Below are 17,703 nucleotides of genomic sequence, written 5' to 3' on the forward strand. Positions count from 1 at the left end.
TAACTATTGTTCCTTATATCCCAAATGTTCCCTCTTGCTATTTTTGTTAATGTATGTCCTATAATAGTTTATTAGAAGTCTGTGAATGGTAAAATATTTTAACTTATATATCTAAAAATATCCTTGTTTTGCCCTTGCTCTTGGATAATTTAAACGGTTTTAAAACTCTAGTTAGTTATTCTTCCTCAGTACTTTAAAAATATCATCCTCACCTTCTAGGTCTATTGTTGCTAATGAGAGGTATGCTGGCAGTCATGCTGAGATGCCTTTGAAATCAATGTTTTTCTTTCTGATAGCTTTTAAAAGTATTCCCTTTATCCTCAAATTTCTGTAGTTTCATCCTGTGTTGTAGCAATTTAATAGGCTGTGTATTCCAACTAAGGACTCGTGTCTTTCTCAATTTTGATCAATTCTCACTGTTACCCTGTCAACTATTGCTTATCTGCAATTCCCTCCAGTTTCTTTTTCTGGGACTCCTAATAGACATATGTTGGAGTTGCTTTCTCATTATTTTTACCCCTTTCTCTTTTGGGGCAGTGTACTGTATAAATCCCTCAATACTAATGTCTGATTCAGAAATTATTTCTCTGAGTTGGTCTAGACCAGGGTTTGCCCACTTATTGATATTTTTAAAAATTAATTTCCATAATTTTCATTTATGATATTTCAAGCAGTTTCTTTTAAAATATCTACCTGTCTTATTTCTTCCTTTTTGTTCCATAAATTTTTCAAGTTTTCCTTCATATATGTGTGTGTGTGTGTGTGTGTGTGTGTGTGTGTGTGTGTGTGTGTGTGTGTATACACATATTTTGTTGTCATTGTTGGGACCTGCAGCTTGAGTGATCCTAGCTCCCCAATCAGGGACTGAACCTGCGCCCTCGGCAGTGAAAGCGCATAGTCCTAACCACTGGACCACCAGGGAATTTCCAAGTTTTCCTTCATTTAAAACTTAGAGTACCTTAAGCATATTTAAAGTCTTTGTTAAACCATCTACAAAATTCATCTGGAGTGTATTAATGACTTACTTTATTGATCTTGCTTTTTCTTAGCAGTTTCTTTGTGCTTTTTTTATCATTTTTTTTACATCTTTATTGGAGTATAATTGCTTTACAATGGTGTGTTAGTTTCTGCTTTATAACAAAGTGAATCAGTTATACATATACATATGTTCCCATATCTCTTCCCTCTTGCATCTCCCTCCCTCCCACCCTCCCTATCCCACCCCTCCAGGCGGTCACAAAGTACCAAGCTGATATCCCTGTGCTATGCGGCTGCTTCCCACTAGCTATCTACCTTACGTTTGGTAGCGTATATATGTCCATGCCTCTCTCTCGCTTTGTCACAGCTTACCCTTCCCCCTCCCCATATCCTCAAGTCCATTCTCTAGTAGGTCTGTGTCTTTATTCCTGTCTTATCCCTAGGTTCTTCATGTGTCCATCGTCGGATGAATGGATAAAGAAGATGTGGCACATATATACAATGGAATATTACTCAGCCATAAAAAGAAACGAAATTGAGCTATTTGTAATGAGGTGGATAGACCTAGAGTCTGTCATACAGAGTGAAGTAAGTCAGAAAGAGAAAGACAAATACCGTATGCTAACACATATATATGGAATTTAAGAAAAAAATGTCTTTGTGCTTTTTTGAACTTGGTATTCAGGCATTTTAAGTTATGTGTTTGTTTACATTCTTAAATTCTTCCCCCCCCACCCCCTTCCTTTCTCCCTCCCTCTTTCTTGCCTCTCATTTCCTTCTAGGTACTTCCATCAGACTCCCTGAGAACCAGGTCTTGTAGCGGCTCTGGGGGACTTCTTTCCTATGGAATGCTGCACGTATATGTGTCCTGGAACCAGCACATGGATGATTTGGTTCTTTTGCCCACCCCGCCTCCCGTCAAGCTCACGGTTTCTTATAAATCTCTACACCAGAGTGCACATCAGCAGAAGTTATTCTGTGGCCTCCTATTTTCCAAACAGTCCAAAGCAGCAAGGTTACTTCTGCTTCCCAGCCTTGATTCAGCTCCCTCAGGTCACAGAGGCCTTCACCCACCAGCCGGGGTGGCTGTCTCTGCCTGCTTCATGCCAAGGGCCCAGCAGATCCAGACCCCAGTGCTTTTCTGCTTCATTTCTGGTTCAAGAGATCTTTAATCTTGTTTGGGGGGTCCAGCTATATTACCATGATGCTCTCTTTCTATACATTTTATCTACTATTTGCTCTAAGTTTGGAGCAAAGTGGGTCAAATTGTGAGCCCCTTGCACCCTCTGGACTGGAAGTTTACCTAAAGTCTGAGTTCTGGTTTTTATTTGATGCTTTTTATCGACCTAGAGGTCAGCACTGTAAGCAGGAGGTGACTCGGCTTCCAAAAATGGGAATTTGGCCCCCAGCACTGTGGAACTTTAGATATCTTTATCTAATAGTTTCCAGAACTGAAATTGATGCGAATAGAGTTTTATTGCCAGTGAGGCAAAGAACACTAAAATCCTTTGAAATTTTTTAGTTTATGGTCCTTGAATTCAACAAACTTCATGAGTGCTTTTCCTTCAAATTATCTGTAAATATTTTTTTAAAATTGAATTATCATATTTGTTTATATATCTTTTATGCTGCCACACCTATTCTTCTATCAAGTTGGCCCCTTTTCTATCATCTCTAAAACTGAGGGAAAGAACAGCAATAAAGCTAGACAGGTATGTGGCTGACAGGGAAGGGACCCTCTGCCCTGGCCTCATATTTCAGGTGAATGGAATGCAGAAACTCCAGGTGAGTGGGACAGCTTGATTTAGTTGCTTAGGGAAGCAAAAGCCCTTCAGTTTTCCCTCCGAGGTTGCATGGGGAAGTAGAGACGGCTGCCAGGACTGTCTGGGCTCAGAAGCCAAATGCAGCACCCCTGCCCCCCTCCATGAGTTTCAGGGAGCAGCTAAAGGCTTTCTTGTCTGGCCTGGGGTGGAATAAGAGGACATTGGGAGTTGATGGACCTCCTGGGGGCAGAGGACTTATACTTGGGGTGACTACTGCAACCTCAATGGCATTGATTTTGCAACTGGAGACCAGGGAGACCATGGAAGCCTCATCAGGTGTCAGGTGGGGAAACACCCCAGCTAAAGACTCAATGAGACTGTTCCACTTCAGTAAACGTGCCAGAGAAGGACACAGGACAACCACTGCTTAAACATCCCCCCTCCCTCCAAGATGCCTCAGTAACACCAATCCATTCTGGAAAAAAGTGTTTGGAAGAGGACTGGAACATTCTGAATTGACTCAGTTTCAATGAGATTTTGTCCCTATAGAAATGACTATGGTAACATTTCCTGCCATGAGGAGGAATGGGCTCTTAAAATTAGAATGATTTAAATGGAAATAAAGTTCTCTGTTTTGGGAAAAAATAATTTGTGGGCTATTGACCTACCAATGCGCACTCAGGTAAAGATACAAAAATTCGTACTTTTTACCTAAAGTCTCCATCACTGCACCCTGCCCAGCTCCACCCAGAGCTCCAGATCCTCTCGATTTTTCATTCTATTTCAATATAGGGCTGTTTCTCAACCGGAGTGATTTTTCCCTCCAAGGGGCATTTGGCAATGTCTGGAGACATATTTTGTTGTCACAATAGGGGGGTGGAAGGTGCAACTGGCATCTAGTGGGTAGAGGCCAGGGATGCCGCTCAACTTCCTACAATGCACAACAAAGGATAATTCAATCCCAAACGTCAAAAGTGCTGAGGTTGAGAAACCCTGAAACAGAGGAACATTCATCCTGACTTGGGGGTGGTTGCTGTGGAGGTCCATGTAACGGTAAAGACAGATGTAGATAAAAGAGGGTAACTAGGCCAGAATTACTAATATTTTTTCTTTCTTTTTTGGGGGGGAGGGGGAGGGGCTAAACTTTTTGATTCTGATATTCAGAGCTGCGGAAGAGAAACCTGCACCTTGAGACCAGAAGTGGAGGCTTCACCTGACCCTGCCCCACCCAGAGGCCCTGAGGAACATAATCCATTCACAGTCCCCTGAGAAGGTTGAGGCCCTTCTCTGATCTTTGAGCCTGGGGCCCTATACCTTTGCGAAGGTTGAGGCCCTTCTCTGATCTTTGAGCCTGGGGCCCTATACCTTAGCGTGCTGGAGCAACACAGGACAGCAGATAAGAGCAGAGGCTTTGAATTCTGAACTCAAAGCTTGATCCACTCCTTGTAGGCTCTACAACCATAAGCAGGATTCCCAACTTCACCATGCTTCCGAATTCTCATCGAACAGAGCCAAGACCAGTCTCCATGTCAAGGATGTGTTAGATTTCGTTTCAGCTCCTGTGGTGTGTAAAGTCAGTAAGTTTCCTCCTAAGTTGGCCGAGACTTTGCCCATCTTTCCATCTCTCACACACACTTTGTGACAATCACAAAGACATATGGACACCTACTTTTCCCTGCGTCTTTTTGCATTATGTTAATACCATATCATTTAGTGCTTGTCAGGTGATCTCTCCTACTCTTTCCTAGTTGTTTCAACTTCCTACTTCCTGGGTCTGACACCGTATCAGGCTCCTTTAGTATTTCCCATTGTGATTAATCCACTTGTGTGTGTGTGTGTGTGTGTGTGTGTGCATTTGCACAGACTCCGTAGCTGGACAGCTGGTCTCCAATTCTGGCTGCTGCTAACTAGCTCTGTGACTTTCAGCTACTTATTTTACCTCTCTGTGCCCAAGTTTTCTCTCAGTAATATGGGGATAGTAATAATATATACCTCACGGCGTGGCTGTGGATTAAATAATTTAACATATATAAAATGTTTTGAACAATGCCCGGCATATTTTAAATTATATATATGTGTGTATGTGTGTGTATATATATATAAATATAAATGCTAGTCGTCATCATCATCATCATCATCATCACTATTTTGTGCTTCATGTTAAGTCCCAAATAATTACCAACTGATGGGTCATTTGATAATTTTGAGGGTGTGACTGTGTCTTACTTATCTTTGCTTTGGCTACAGCCTTGACCTGGAGCCATATTCAGTTTCTAATATCAGAAGGAGCAAGTTGGGGGGTACGGAGGAGATTCTTGAAGTATCTCTCGATGGTAAGACAAACACCCAAAAAGGTTCCGCCTTTGACTAGTCTCTCTACTTGTGCCATAATCTTGCTAGAACCTCTTTTCATCATAGTTTTACCAACTGCTGTGTCAACACATTACCTTAAAACGAGTGGGGAGAGTACTCAGGAACTCACTCCCCACTGTCTCTCTATCCCCAGAGCCCGGCACAAGGTAGTATAACGAGGGTGTGTCGCATTGAATTGTGGCATCCAAACTGGCTAGGTAATTCCAGAGGAGGTCATTTCTACATGTGCCTCAGCAACACAAGAGATCAGCCACTTTGTTAAAAACTAGAGCAGACCAGGTCCTCACACCCCCATCACCATTCTTTCCAGAAAGGTTTCCTGACTTATTTTATTGACTATCAATGACTATTTATCAGGTTTTACATCATTAGTGAGCATCAGAGACTCTTAATTTGCAACTGTTAGGGAGCCACCCAGTAGAGTTAAAAAAAATGAAGACAGAAATTCCATTTGGCCAAGGCTGCTAGACGATGCATTACATGGAAATACGTAGCTGACACTTCCGATTCATCTCTCATAAAACAGGAACAACAGGATTCAATTAAACTTCATAAGCGTGTAGTTAAGTAACCACTGTGGGGGGGGGGGGGCAGAAGTGCTATGCCAGGCGCCTGGGGTATATAAAGATGAATAAGATGGGGACCCTGTCCTCAAGGCACTAACAGGTGGTGGAGGGGAGAGATGGGGCTCTGATCCAGTGGAAATGGAATCAGAAAGAGCTTCATCAAGAAGAGAGCATCATATAACTGATTCAATTTGTTGTACAGCAGAAACTAACACAACATCGTAAAGCAATTATACTCCAATAAAGATGTATTAAAAAAGGTCATTTCTGGGCTTCCCTGGTGGCGCAGTGGTTGAGAGTCCGCCTGCCGATGCAGGGGACGCGGGTTTGTGCCCCGGTCCGGGAGGATCCCACGTGCCGCGGAGCGGCTGACCCGTGAGCCATGGCCGCTGAGCCTGCGCGTCCGGAGCCTGTGCTCCGCAACAGGAGAGGCCACAGCAGTGAGAGGCCCGCGTACCGCAAAAAAAAAAAAAAAAAAAAAAAGGTCATTTCTAACAGCTATATGATGTAGCATCATATTGACACACAATACAAAATATTGTAATTTCAAAAAAAGGCATAAAACAAAAAGAAGAGAGCATCTGAGATGGGTCTTGGAGGTTGAGCAGGATCTTTTTTTTTTTTTTTTTTGCAGTACGCAGGCCTCTCACTGTTGTGGCCTCTCCCGTTGCGGAGCACAGGCTCCGGACGCGCAGGCTCAGCGGCCATGGCTCACGGGCCCAGCCGCTCCGCGGCATGTGGGATCTTCCCGGACCGGGGCACAAACCCGTGTCCCCTGCATAGACAGGCAGACTCTCAACCACTGCGCCACCAGGGAAGCCCTGCGCAGGATTTTGATAGGTGGAGACGGAAGAGGCAGCATCTGGCTCTCAGGAATCACAGTTCTAAGAGATGCTAGGATGGGGCTGTGCGGGAGGCTGAAGGGGCATCACAGCAAGCCTCAGGGGGCCCTCCGAATGCATGTCTGCGTGGTGCATCACGCAGTGAGGGGCTCCTCAGGGGCCGGGGGTGGGGCAGTGGAAGAAGAGGGAGAAGAGAGTGTGAAGAAGAGCAAGACAGCGAGAGAAGCTCCTGAAAATTGTGAATGCCTACCCGAGGCTGTGGCCCTGGTGGATCTGCCTCCGCTGCGCACGGCGAGATAACCCTGCAGGAGCCGCGCACGTACACCGCCAGGAGCTTCCGGATACAGGACAGAGGGCGGGCCCGGGAAGGTGTCGTAAAAGTGTCGTAAAAGCTCAAAGAAGCAACAAATTGCTGCGTGCTTCGAAGGCAGTGATGGAGGATTTGAGCGTATTTCTTTGTGTTTTGATTTGGTCTCTCGAGCGTTTCATAGGTTGGTAAAAGCAAATTATATTTTCTGAGGCCGTCAAACCAACGTCCTTATCTGCCTATCTCAGTCGTTCATCGCACGATGTTCGTCCTTTCACACATCTCCCCCCGAAGTGCGGCAGAATATAAGGCACACCACTGCATTTTAAATGTGGTGATGTGGGAAAACGTGGCAGCCCTATACTTCCCACTGCTCTTGGCAGCTGCCTGAGCAGCTCTGCAAGATGAGAGGAAAACAAGGCAGTTCTTTCTTTTGGCCTCTGGCACAAACTCACCTTCTCTGCCCTGGCTCCAAGGCTGTGTCTTGGTACGTGGAATTGTCCTTTGCAAAACAGTCCCCAGCAGTATATGTCTTAAATTGATAAAATGATGTCTGTATGAAGATGCTATTGCTTCTCATACAACTGTCCCTGTGTAGCTGAAAACAAAAAACTCTAGCCTATGACCTGTATTCTTTCTCCGCCATTGGTTTGTGGCTACAGTCACAACTTCCAGAGGGTTGACATTTTAAGCTCTTCTGCTTTGCTTCAGAGAATGCTGGATACCTTTGCTCGGAGGGAGCCCCACTGCCTCTCTGCTCAGTTGAGACAGTGCACGGGGTGCCTATTGGTGCAGTCCTTCCTGGGTGGCGCCTTGGGTCTGAGAGTCTCAAGCACATGAATTCTTCCAGCCTCCCCTCTGCCCTGTCTCCCTGCCAGAGCTCTTGTCTCTGTGAGCCCTGATTCTTTACTCCATTTGGCATTTCTCCTTCCTCCAAATTAAACTCTTGGGCAACAGAATGTGTAGTAAGCCTTCACCTCCTAGACCATATCAGAAGAGGAAGGCAGGAAACTGGTAACCACTTCTGTCTCTTCCCTCTTCCCCAACCCACTGCCAGGGGTCTGTTTTAAGCTTGCCGGGTCACATCCCACTGTTCTGAGCTTTGAGTGAAGCACAGAGCAGAGCCTTTGAATGCATGCTGATTCAGAAATTCCCCTACTTATTGGACTTTTCAGCAATGCAGTCAGAATGACAGCCTCTGAAAAGGAGCTTCTGGGAAATGCCCTTCTAAAGATGGTTTTGGTTGTATTTCTTTCTTTTTTTTTTTTTACATAGTAGCATTTATTTATTTATTTAGCCGCACAGCTTGTGGTTATGGATAAAGGAACTCAAGGATAGGTCAGTACTTTATATTATGAATAAGGCAGAAATCATAAAGCTACTTCCCAAAGTGAGATGTTAAAACTTAGGTTTTCCTGAGACATAAGAATAACAGAAGGGTCACTTTTGTCAGAAGTCTCCTCGGTCAAACTCCCTGAGCTCTCTAGTACTGATGACAAAGTCCAAGGAAGACAAGCTTAGGCTCTCAACGTTCAATCTATGTTAGCATCTCTAACACAGATTAGAGATGCTCCACTCAAGTTACATAGCTTCCCTTAATAACTCATATGTATCTTATGCATGACTTCATTGAATATATTTACGTTCACACAACTTCAATCTGAATTATTTCTCCAAACTTGCAACTCAATTTCAAGAATGCAGTCAGAAACCAGTGGATCCCGAAATAAAGATTTGTAGGGGAAAAGAAGAAGTTCAGATTTTTACATGTTGAATACAGTTTTAAACATGTTTTTTAAATCGTATTTAGTTTATAAAGTTTTCTACATCTCCAAACTGAGAGTCCCCTATTAAGGGGACTTGTATGGTAAGGTAACAAAAATTTGGCATAAAAACAAAACCAGGAATTTTTCGTTTAAATTTTAAAAAAGAGCAGCCAGAGTCCAGCAATTAGTCATTCAACATTTGATACAATTGCCAGTAATCATAAACAGATTAAGATCAGCACTGCATTTACTATGACTAAGATGGTAACAGTGCAAAATAAGGTTTGGTTAAACTGCACTCAACAATCTAGGTCACAGAGCATAAAAGAAGAAAACCACGTCCTCAAGACATTTTATATCAAAGGAAGAATGAGGCTTGTTTAAATGAGTTGCAACTTTCCTTTCCTCAAAGATCTGTTCTCTAAAAAGGATGAGTCATGATTGCATTATTATAAGTACATATTTTGTTATTTCCATAAGACAAGGGAAGAACACAAGAATTAAATAACAATAGAGTTGGAAAGAACATTCATGTTAGACATTAAAATTTCAATTTAAAATCTTCCCCCACTTGAAAGTATTGTTCTAAGATGGTTGAAAATAAATGCTCTTACATTTTATTTTTATTTTGAATTAATCTTCTCTGTTTGTGGTCCTCAAAGAGCCAAACCACCTCCATTTGCTTTCTACCTGACAATAAATGACTAGTATGATGAAATGACATAGCAGTCTTTTAAAAGAGTTTCATGAGAGGGAAAGATTTTAAAATGTGTCACAATTGGGGGCTTTGCTCCTTCTAGGCAGGTATGACTACTACAGGTTCAAATGTAATTCTGATAATCTTTCTATCGTATGAGAAAAACCATGGCAAATTTTCAATTCTAGTGTACAATGCCAGGAAGAAAAAACCACTGTTGGGCAAAGAAAAGGACAGAGGTTGCCTGGCAGTTCTCCACCACGACTGGGTACTTACGGGGCAGTGAGGTAACCCTCCAAAAAGCCGGCTGCAAACATGACGATCTCATTGCTCAGGGATCGAGAACCGTACCCCGCTCTGATCTCAAGGATGCCCCAGCCTGTGGTTTTCACAGAGTTATTGTAAAAGCCATAGGCATCCCCATTCCTGTCTAGGACATTTTGGACTTGTATTCTCTTCTCAGTAGGCATCCAGTATGCAGTTGCATAGTAGACCCCTGGAAAAAAAGAAAAACGAATAATGATAGGATGTCATTGAACTGAACTGCTGATACATTTTTTTTTCTTTGTAACCAACAATTCCAGCACATTTGCTTTTAAAGAGTTCTGTTCTGTTACAACAGAATTGGGAAATCTGCCACGCTATAGTTTGTCCTTGTTACAAGTGGGAAAATACCAAAGCCTTGACCAAGGGGGATGAGCCTAGAGCACAAAGAACCAGGTCAAAGGTAGGGGCGTAGCTGGAGCATCAAAGAGGTGGGTCTAAGTGCTTCATCCTTAGAGATGGGATTCTGGGCAAGGCAGGAGCTGGAGCTCTCACCCACCTTGTCATTCAACCAAGAATAGGGTTCACATCCCTGGTCTGCAACCCTTTCCATCCCCCTCAATAGTTGGACCAAAGCACCCGTATTCTCTCACTTTCTATCCTATCTCTCCTGCTTAATTCTTTTTGTTTTTCCTTATCAAAAATACCTTATTTACAAAAAAATTCAATTATACTGTACATCCTACACTGGAAATACATTGAATAATTGCTAGAATAAATATAGGCAATTAATTCCATGTTTTATGAGAATGAGAGAAATTGACATTTGAATGTTATCAAAGCTTAACTTAGAACATAAAAAGTCAAAAAGGCAAACTCAAGTTTTAGTCTCATTTAATGGCATGGTCTGTTCGTTTCTCACAAGCTCTCCAATCAGTGAGAGTCTAAGTTGTAGAACATTATGTAAGTTTTTGTACTCTGAAGGTAGAATGTGCAGTTTTTTCTTAAGCAGGATGGATGGAATATAGGTGTCTGCATAAAAAGGAAGCAGAAAGGCAAGAAACACATGGTTGAATACTTCTCCCCATTTATGCTTCCTCACAATACTTTTTATGCGACTCTTCATGTGTTCAATTGTTTTTAAACACAGGTCTACACAGCACCAGCTACAAGGCAAGATGGGTCATGTCAAAAGTCAAACTGGATAACTAAGACCCCAGAGTAGCTAAATTAACAAGACTGAGGATACCTGGTCCATCAATTTTTTATGTGCCAATTCTTTTTTTTTTTTTTTTTTTTGCGGTACGCGGGGCTCTCACTGCTGTGACCTCTCCCGTTGCAGAGCACAGGCTCCGGACGCGCAGGCTCAGCGGCCATGGCTCACGGGCCCAGCCGCTCCGCGGCATGTGGGATCTTCCCGGACCGGGGCCTGAACCCGTGTCCCCTACATCGGCAGGCGGACTCTCAACCACTGTGCCACCCGGGAAGCCCTGTGCCAATTCTTGATATAACTATTAAGCCTTGATATCATGTCTACTATGTAAACACATTTATGTAGGCCAGGAACAGAAGAGATGAAGCAATTATCTGTATAATTCAGAAAAAAATCTTCCCTAGCAAGTTAAAGAGGACATGTGGAGCTTGATTCTTCCAATTTTAAATCCGTATGCCTTAGCCTTATTATAATTTATCCCACTCACCCGTATAAACCTCATACTAACATGTAAAGTGAACTGACAAGCTGGAAAAAAAAAAAGGGTAGGTAAAGTATGTTCAATATATAGACAGGATCCAGTGAATACAGGTCACAGAACAAAATGATGAACTGCTTTGTATTTGTCCAAATTGTACAGATAATTTTTCCCACTTTCCTTTTTACTTAGCCTGGGAAAACACTGTGAGAATCTCCAAAGACTATCTTTAATACCCAGATTTTGTCCACTGCTGGATGCCTAGTGTTTTCTTTTGAGAACTAGCATTCCCTTTTTTTTCAATCTTATGAAAAAATTGTACTTTTCTACCCCTTTGGCCTTGGTTTTCAGTGACTTCTTTTTTGTACACATAAGTATGAATTTCTCCTCCCAAAGTGTGACAGGTATATTGGCCTTTTCTAAAGAAATGAAAAAAAGTTAAAATATTGAAAGTTTAAATACTTTTTCACAGAAACAAACTATTCAATTTTAAAGAGAGAGAGAGAGAGAAACATTTTATTCTTTCTATCATGAACAACATAAATCAACCAAGCTTCACATTTTGGGTAGAAATTTTTTAAGTATGAATTTTTTCAGAACCTATTTTATTTAAAAAAAAAAAAAAAGGAAGAACAGGTGTATTTTGGCAGAGAAGTAAAATATAAAGTATACAAAATTTGTTTTAAAATTTGCATACAAAATTTTAAAACACAGTACAATTATATAAAAATATAGCACAGACAACAGCCTGTAAAATTTCCTTCAGCCTTTCATTTGGTAGAGTTAAACAGAAAACCCTTCCTTAAAAAAAAATTAGCATCAACACAGTCCATAAGTTAGGTTGTATATGTTGAAAGAACTTTTCCTTGAGCTTCCAAAATCCTCTTCTTCCATGGTTACCCACATAAAGCATGACTAGTGAGGTATATAGGGCAAAACACTGTTAGGTGGATGTACAATAAGGAAAAAGTGCATAAACAAAGAATTCTTCCCATTTTCATAGAAGTATCAGATTAAATGTGAGTTCTTCTTCTTCATGTATCATTTTACTTTGGCAGAATTAAAATAAACCCATACAAATGTCTTTGTTCAAGTCCCAGCAGCAGTGATGTGTCTCCTTTGGTGGCATTATCTGATGCCACAACCATACAGTCCCTAGAGGAAGTAAGGTTTTGTGTGTGTCTGCATCTGTAACTACAAACATCAAATGTAAGATCGTACATCAAGCACCGTGTCATACTGTTGTCCCTTCTTCCGCCTGCCACAGTTTTTGATGAGAACCACATACAGTGTCGAAAACATGACCCAATAGCATGCATAGAGCAATGTTCCAACAATTAAAACTGTCTGTTTGGATTCTGAGAATGGCTTTTTAGATTCCTTATAAATGGTGAAAATCACACCACCCAGGAGGACTGTATACCAAACTGATACTGGAATGAGTCCTGTGAAATTAACAATGGATTTCCTTCCAGATGTGCCCCACCCAGCTTTGCTTATTGTTGCAACTGGGAACATCTTGGCGGGAAGTAAACTTGACATGTATAACATTGAGTAGAGGGACATGAAGACCATGATGATATTTCCTCTAAGGCAGCTGGCAGAAGATGATTTTATGAGACGCACTAACTGGACAGTTAACCAGAAAAGGAGGATGTTCCAAATTTTACCCCTGTAGAAGAGCTGGATTACTGTGGCAATGAGAAAGAAAGGGAAGAACCCAGTGATGACTGCTTCATAGGTCATCCGCAAGTGATGTTTATGAAACCACATTGCATTGTACAGCCACTCTCGGATGCAGGACTTGCTCCAACAGGTCTGCTGGTTTAACCATCTGAGATATCCCTTAGGTGTTTCAGTAAGGCATTTGGATCGAGCTGTGTATTTTCTTGCATAGCCCAGGCTCAGCACTCAGTTTGTTAGATGCCTGTCATCTCCAAAACCACAATGGCTGCCCATAATTTTTTTTAAATATTTATTTGTTTATCATTTATTTTTGGCTCACGCGTGTCTTTAGTTGCGGCATGCAGGATCCTTAGTTGCAGCATACATGTGGAATCTAGTTCCCCAACCAGAGACAGAACCCGGGCCTCCTGCATTGGGAGCACAGAGTCCTACCCATTGGACCACCAGGGAAGTCCCCTGCCCATAAATTTTTGATTGTACTAGTCTTCCACAAATTCATGCAGTAAGGAGTTTCTGTACATTCCCAGAGGTCCACTGATGCACTGGACGCATCCAAAATAAGACTGACAGGCCCTTTCTATGTTAAAAGCCATCCAGTATCTCACTCTGCTGAGGAAGGAGATCTAGGAATCACACTTGTTTAAAATCTGGACATCTCCCCTGACACCTCCAACCATGGGATCTTCTAAAACTTTTACTGTCTCCACTGATGAGGCAGGGTCAAGCATGGTGTCTGAATCACCAACCTGTGCATAATCCACACTTGGTCCCAGTGCTCTGAAAGCCGTGGACATGACTTCTCTTTTTCCACCCCATTTTTGCATGATGCAAATACTCTTGTTGGACAAGACCAACTGGGTGACATGTTGTGAGCTTTCTTTATGTGACTCATCTGTCTCACCAGGACCCTTCATGTGGAAGTTGTTCTTCCAGATCTAAGTGGCTGATTTGTCCCTGCCCATGACTGCAATGAAGATGTCCATCATGTAAAGATCATCTTCTGAATTTCCATCTATGACCATGACAACTTTAATTCCAGGGTAGGTTGGCCTTTTCACAGATTGCAAACATTTCCATAAGTAGTCTGGATCTTCTTGATAAACAGCAATGCAAAGAGTTTTCTCATAGTTTCTGAACTATGAAGAGGCTTTTTTCCCAGGTCTCTCTGACCTTTAAACCATTGTTCATACTTTGCCAGAGTGACCTTTCTAAAATGCAAAACTGATTTGTTTACTTAATTACCCCAAATCTTCAATGGCTTCTACTTCCTAGAATTAAAATTCTTTGACTTACCCTCTTGACATTCATGACCTGCTTTCTGCCTACCTATCTAGTTTCATCCACCACTCCATGCACTTTGTGATCTTGAAACCATTGCACACACAGCTCTCCAACCTGCCATGAGCTGGTCCAGCACCTCTGACTTTGCATATGCTGTTTCCTATGTCTGACATTTTCTCCCTTGTGAAATACCTAGCAATCTCAAAATTGCTATTTAAGACTCAGGAAGCAACACCCCCTTTGTAGGGACTGACTTGCTCTACAAGCTCCAGGTACCTTGAAAGCAGGTCTTCTTCCAGTTTTATCACATTGTAACGTAATTTATATGTCTGCCCCTGCTTCTAGCCTGTGAACTCGAGGCCAGAGATTGTTTCCTCAGCACTTGATATGGTGTCTGACCCACAACAGGTGCTCAATAAACATCTGTGAAAGGAAGGAAGACTTAGGAAGAGAGAGAAAAGAAAAAAGAAGAAATGAAGAAAAGAAATGGTATGTAGTGCATTTATCTCTCTGCCTAAGAAACTACTGTACAGCTGCTCAGGTTAAAGACAAACTTATTAAGGTCATCAAAGACGTGGGAGGAGGCCAGAACGACTCAGATTCTAGGCTGTGACTCAGTGGATGGTTGTTGTATCATCACTGAGAGAGGGAGCAGATGGGAAACAGGTCTGGGAGGGAATATGAGTTTAGTTTCGGACACACTAAGTTTTTAGTGGTTAAGATACTATAAAGCTCAGATTAAATATTTATCTATGGTTATCTATTTTCCACATTCAAAACTGACTCAGTACTTTATCTTTTTTGATGCAAAGATTGTCTATGAAAATTAGCACTAAAATTAGAAACTTAATACTAGAGCATCGTGGCACCTTGGCCCAAGAGGGTGATACACTGGGACTTGGTCAAGACGCTAATCAGCTAATGCTGATTATGACCCTTAAAGAATGATCTTGAGCAGGAAAGTCAATTTATTCTGAACTGAGTCATGACCATATTGAAATCCATATTGGATTTCTTTAAAAACGGTAACGTGGAAGTAATGGCACTGATAAACATAGGCAGGCGCAGAATACATGTCAACAGGCTGCTGGTGATGAATGAGTCTAACTGTTACTAAGTCAATTGACCACAGTTGGACAATTGTTGGCATCATCCATAGATATGTCCTTTCTTCTCCTCCCAAATATAATAAGTATGTTTTCCAAACTGATTTTGGGACACAGCCTCAGCCCCTCTCCAGCTTTTCTCATGCATTCTCTCCCACCCTCACCTCCAGTGAGCTTTGTAGGAAATGAAAAAGGGTGGCTGTTTCACTGTTACTGGTACTACCTACTTTTCTGACCACAAATAATAAACTTCTGTAAATCTGTGCTTTTTTGACACTCATGTGCCCCCATGCATGGAAAAAAAATCTTTTACCCAGTCCTCAAGAGAATTCAATGAGAAAAATTTACTGCTAACACACTGACCAATTTACTTTTTTTTTTTTTTTTTTTTTTTTGCGGTACGCGGGCCTCTCACTGCTGTGGCCTCTCCCGTTGCGGAGCACAGGCTCCGGACGCGCAGGCTCAGCGGCCACGGCTCACCGGCCCAGCCGCTCCACGGCATGTGGGATCTTCCCGGACTGGGGCACGAACCCGTGTCCCCTGCATCGGCAGGCGGAGTCTCAACCACTGCACCACCAGGGAAGCCCCACACTGACCAATTTAGCAAATGCTTTGAGAATTAAGCCAAAATCTGAGTTTCTCCTGCTACCCCTAATTGATGTCCTCCGTTCCTCAATGTTTTCTCCATGTATCAACTCTTCCTGGTTGCCCAGTCCCATGCTTTTTTCTGATTTTCTTAAATCCTCGAATAATTTAAGCCTTATGCTTTTCTATTTTTAAAAAAACATCATGTTGTGAGGCGAATGGTGTGGAAAGGGCAATAGCAAAAAGGTAGAAAAATATCACATAATTCTAATCTCAGTCTAGCTCGATACAAGCTCTGTGAAGGCAGGGACCTCTTCTGCTTATGACCCTATATCCTGGGAGTGCTGTAGCTGGCACAGTAATGTTTCTTTGATGAATCTCGTTTAATTGTGTGTGTTCTTGACCCAAAAGTGAAATTTATCTGAACATTCACGGAAGTTAATCTAAAATAACTCAAGTCATATGTCTTCGTGCTTGGGTAAGGAGCCTAGAGGACGTTCAGATGCCCAAGGGACAAGGGCCACGTGTTGATATTTTCTCTGGAGTCATGAAAATGAAAATGAGATTTAAACTTTTTTTTTTTGGCTGCGTTGGGCCTTCATTGCTGTGCACGTGCTTTGTCTAGTTGTGGCAAGTGGGAGCTACTCTTCGCTGCGGTGCATAGGCTTCTTATTGTGGTGGCTTCTCTTGTTGCGGAGCATGGGCTCTAGAGTGCGGGCTCTGTAGTCGTGGTGCACGGGCTTAGCTGCTCCGTGGCATGTGGGATCTTCCCGGACAAGGGATCAAACCTGTGTCCCCTGCATTGGCAGGAGGATTCTTAACCACTGCGCCATCAGGGAAGTCCCAGATTTAAACATTTTTAACATTAACATCCTTAGAATCAATGCACTTGATAAATATTTGTTGAATGAATGGGAATATTACTTTCTAAAAGCAGAGTATTTTTCTTCTGTAAATAAAGATGAAAGAGGTCCCATCATTTTCCTATTTCTCTCTAAAAACCCAAACACCCAAATTGAATTTCTTTTATTTACCTGTTTATTCTAATATTTCCTATGAGTTAATTGTTTTCAGTTGAAAAATAATTCCTAACCCTGTCTTAGAATTTGTAAAATAATCATAAGTGGCCTAAATCACTCTTTCCCATATTTGGAACCTAAGTTTGCTAGCACCTCATTTATGAAAGAGGAAGTAGTTTTCAACCCTGAGCAATACAATTTTTGCCTGATGTAGTCAGTCAGTTAGAGAAAAAAAGAAGCATGAGAAAGCAGAGGCAGAATATGTCAGAGAAAAATATAAAAACAATAAAATTGCAACTTAATCTATCCAGATTGGTTTTAGCTAATAGTTTACTGACTGTGATCCTTGAATTGCTTTTCTCTTTTATGCTCAATGAGCATGGTCATTCAGCATCCCTCTGTGTACCTTGGCTTTGCACCTTTCCTTCTTCGAAAGGGCTTTCAGTAAATTGATACCTTGTTTTAGATTTGCTTTGTCTCTTCATCAGAGTCATTAAGAAAATAACTGATTCATGAATAATCAACCTCTAGGCAGCAAAACTGTAAGTAGGTATTTTAGCTCTCACTCCCTCCAGAAATCAGAGCCTGGGATTGTTGATGAAAGGAGAATTATTTGGGGAAGTGCTCCCAGAGAACAGGAGTAGGGGGCCAGGAGAGTGAAACAGGGAGGGAGGGAAAGCAGGAGGGTGCATTTTGAGATGGTCCAAAGAGGTGTGCAGAATAAGCCTCTGAAGATCCCATCCCAGGGATGGAAGAGGGAGCATTTATCCAACTGCTCC

General features: G+C 42.1%; 1 protein-coding gene and 1 pseudogene across 1 annotated transcript in view; both read right to left on the minus strand.

Moving 5' to 3' along the window:
- Positions 1-17,703, minus strand: part of PLBD1 (phospholipase B domain containing 1) — a 68,690-nt gene that overhangs the window by 40,161 nt on the left and 10,826 nt on the right. The window contains exon 2 of the mRNA XM_060024329.1: positions 9,569-9,788. Coding sequence (XP_059880312.1) covers positions 9,569-9,788 — 220 coding nt within the window. The remainder of the gene's footprint in view (positions 1-9,568; positions 9,789-17,703) is intronic.
- On the minus strand, positions 12,451-14,241 carry LOC132434194 (hyaluronan synthase 2 pseudogene; annotated as a pseudogene).

The sequence above is a fragment of the Delphinus delphis genome, chromosome 11 (assembly GCF_949987515.2).
Source record: "Delphinus delphis chromosome 11, mDelDel1.2, whole genome shotgun sequence".
Lineage (NCBI taxonomy): Eukaryota > Metazoa > Chordata > Mammalia > Artiodactyla > Delphinidae > Delphinus > Delphinus delphis.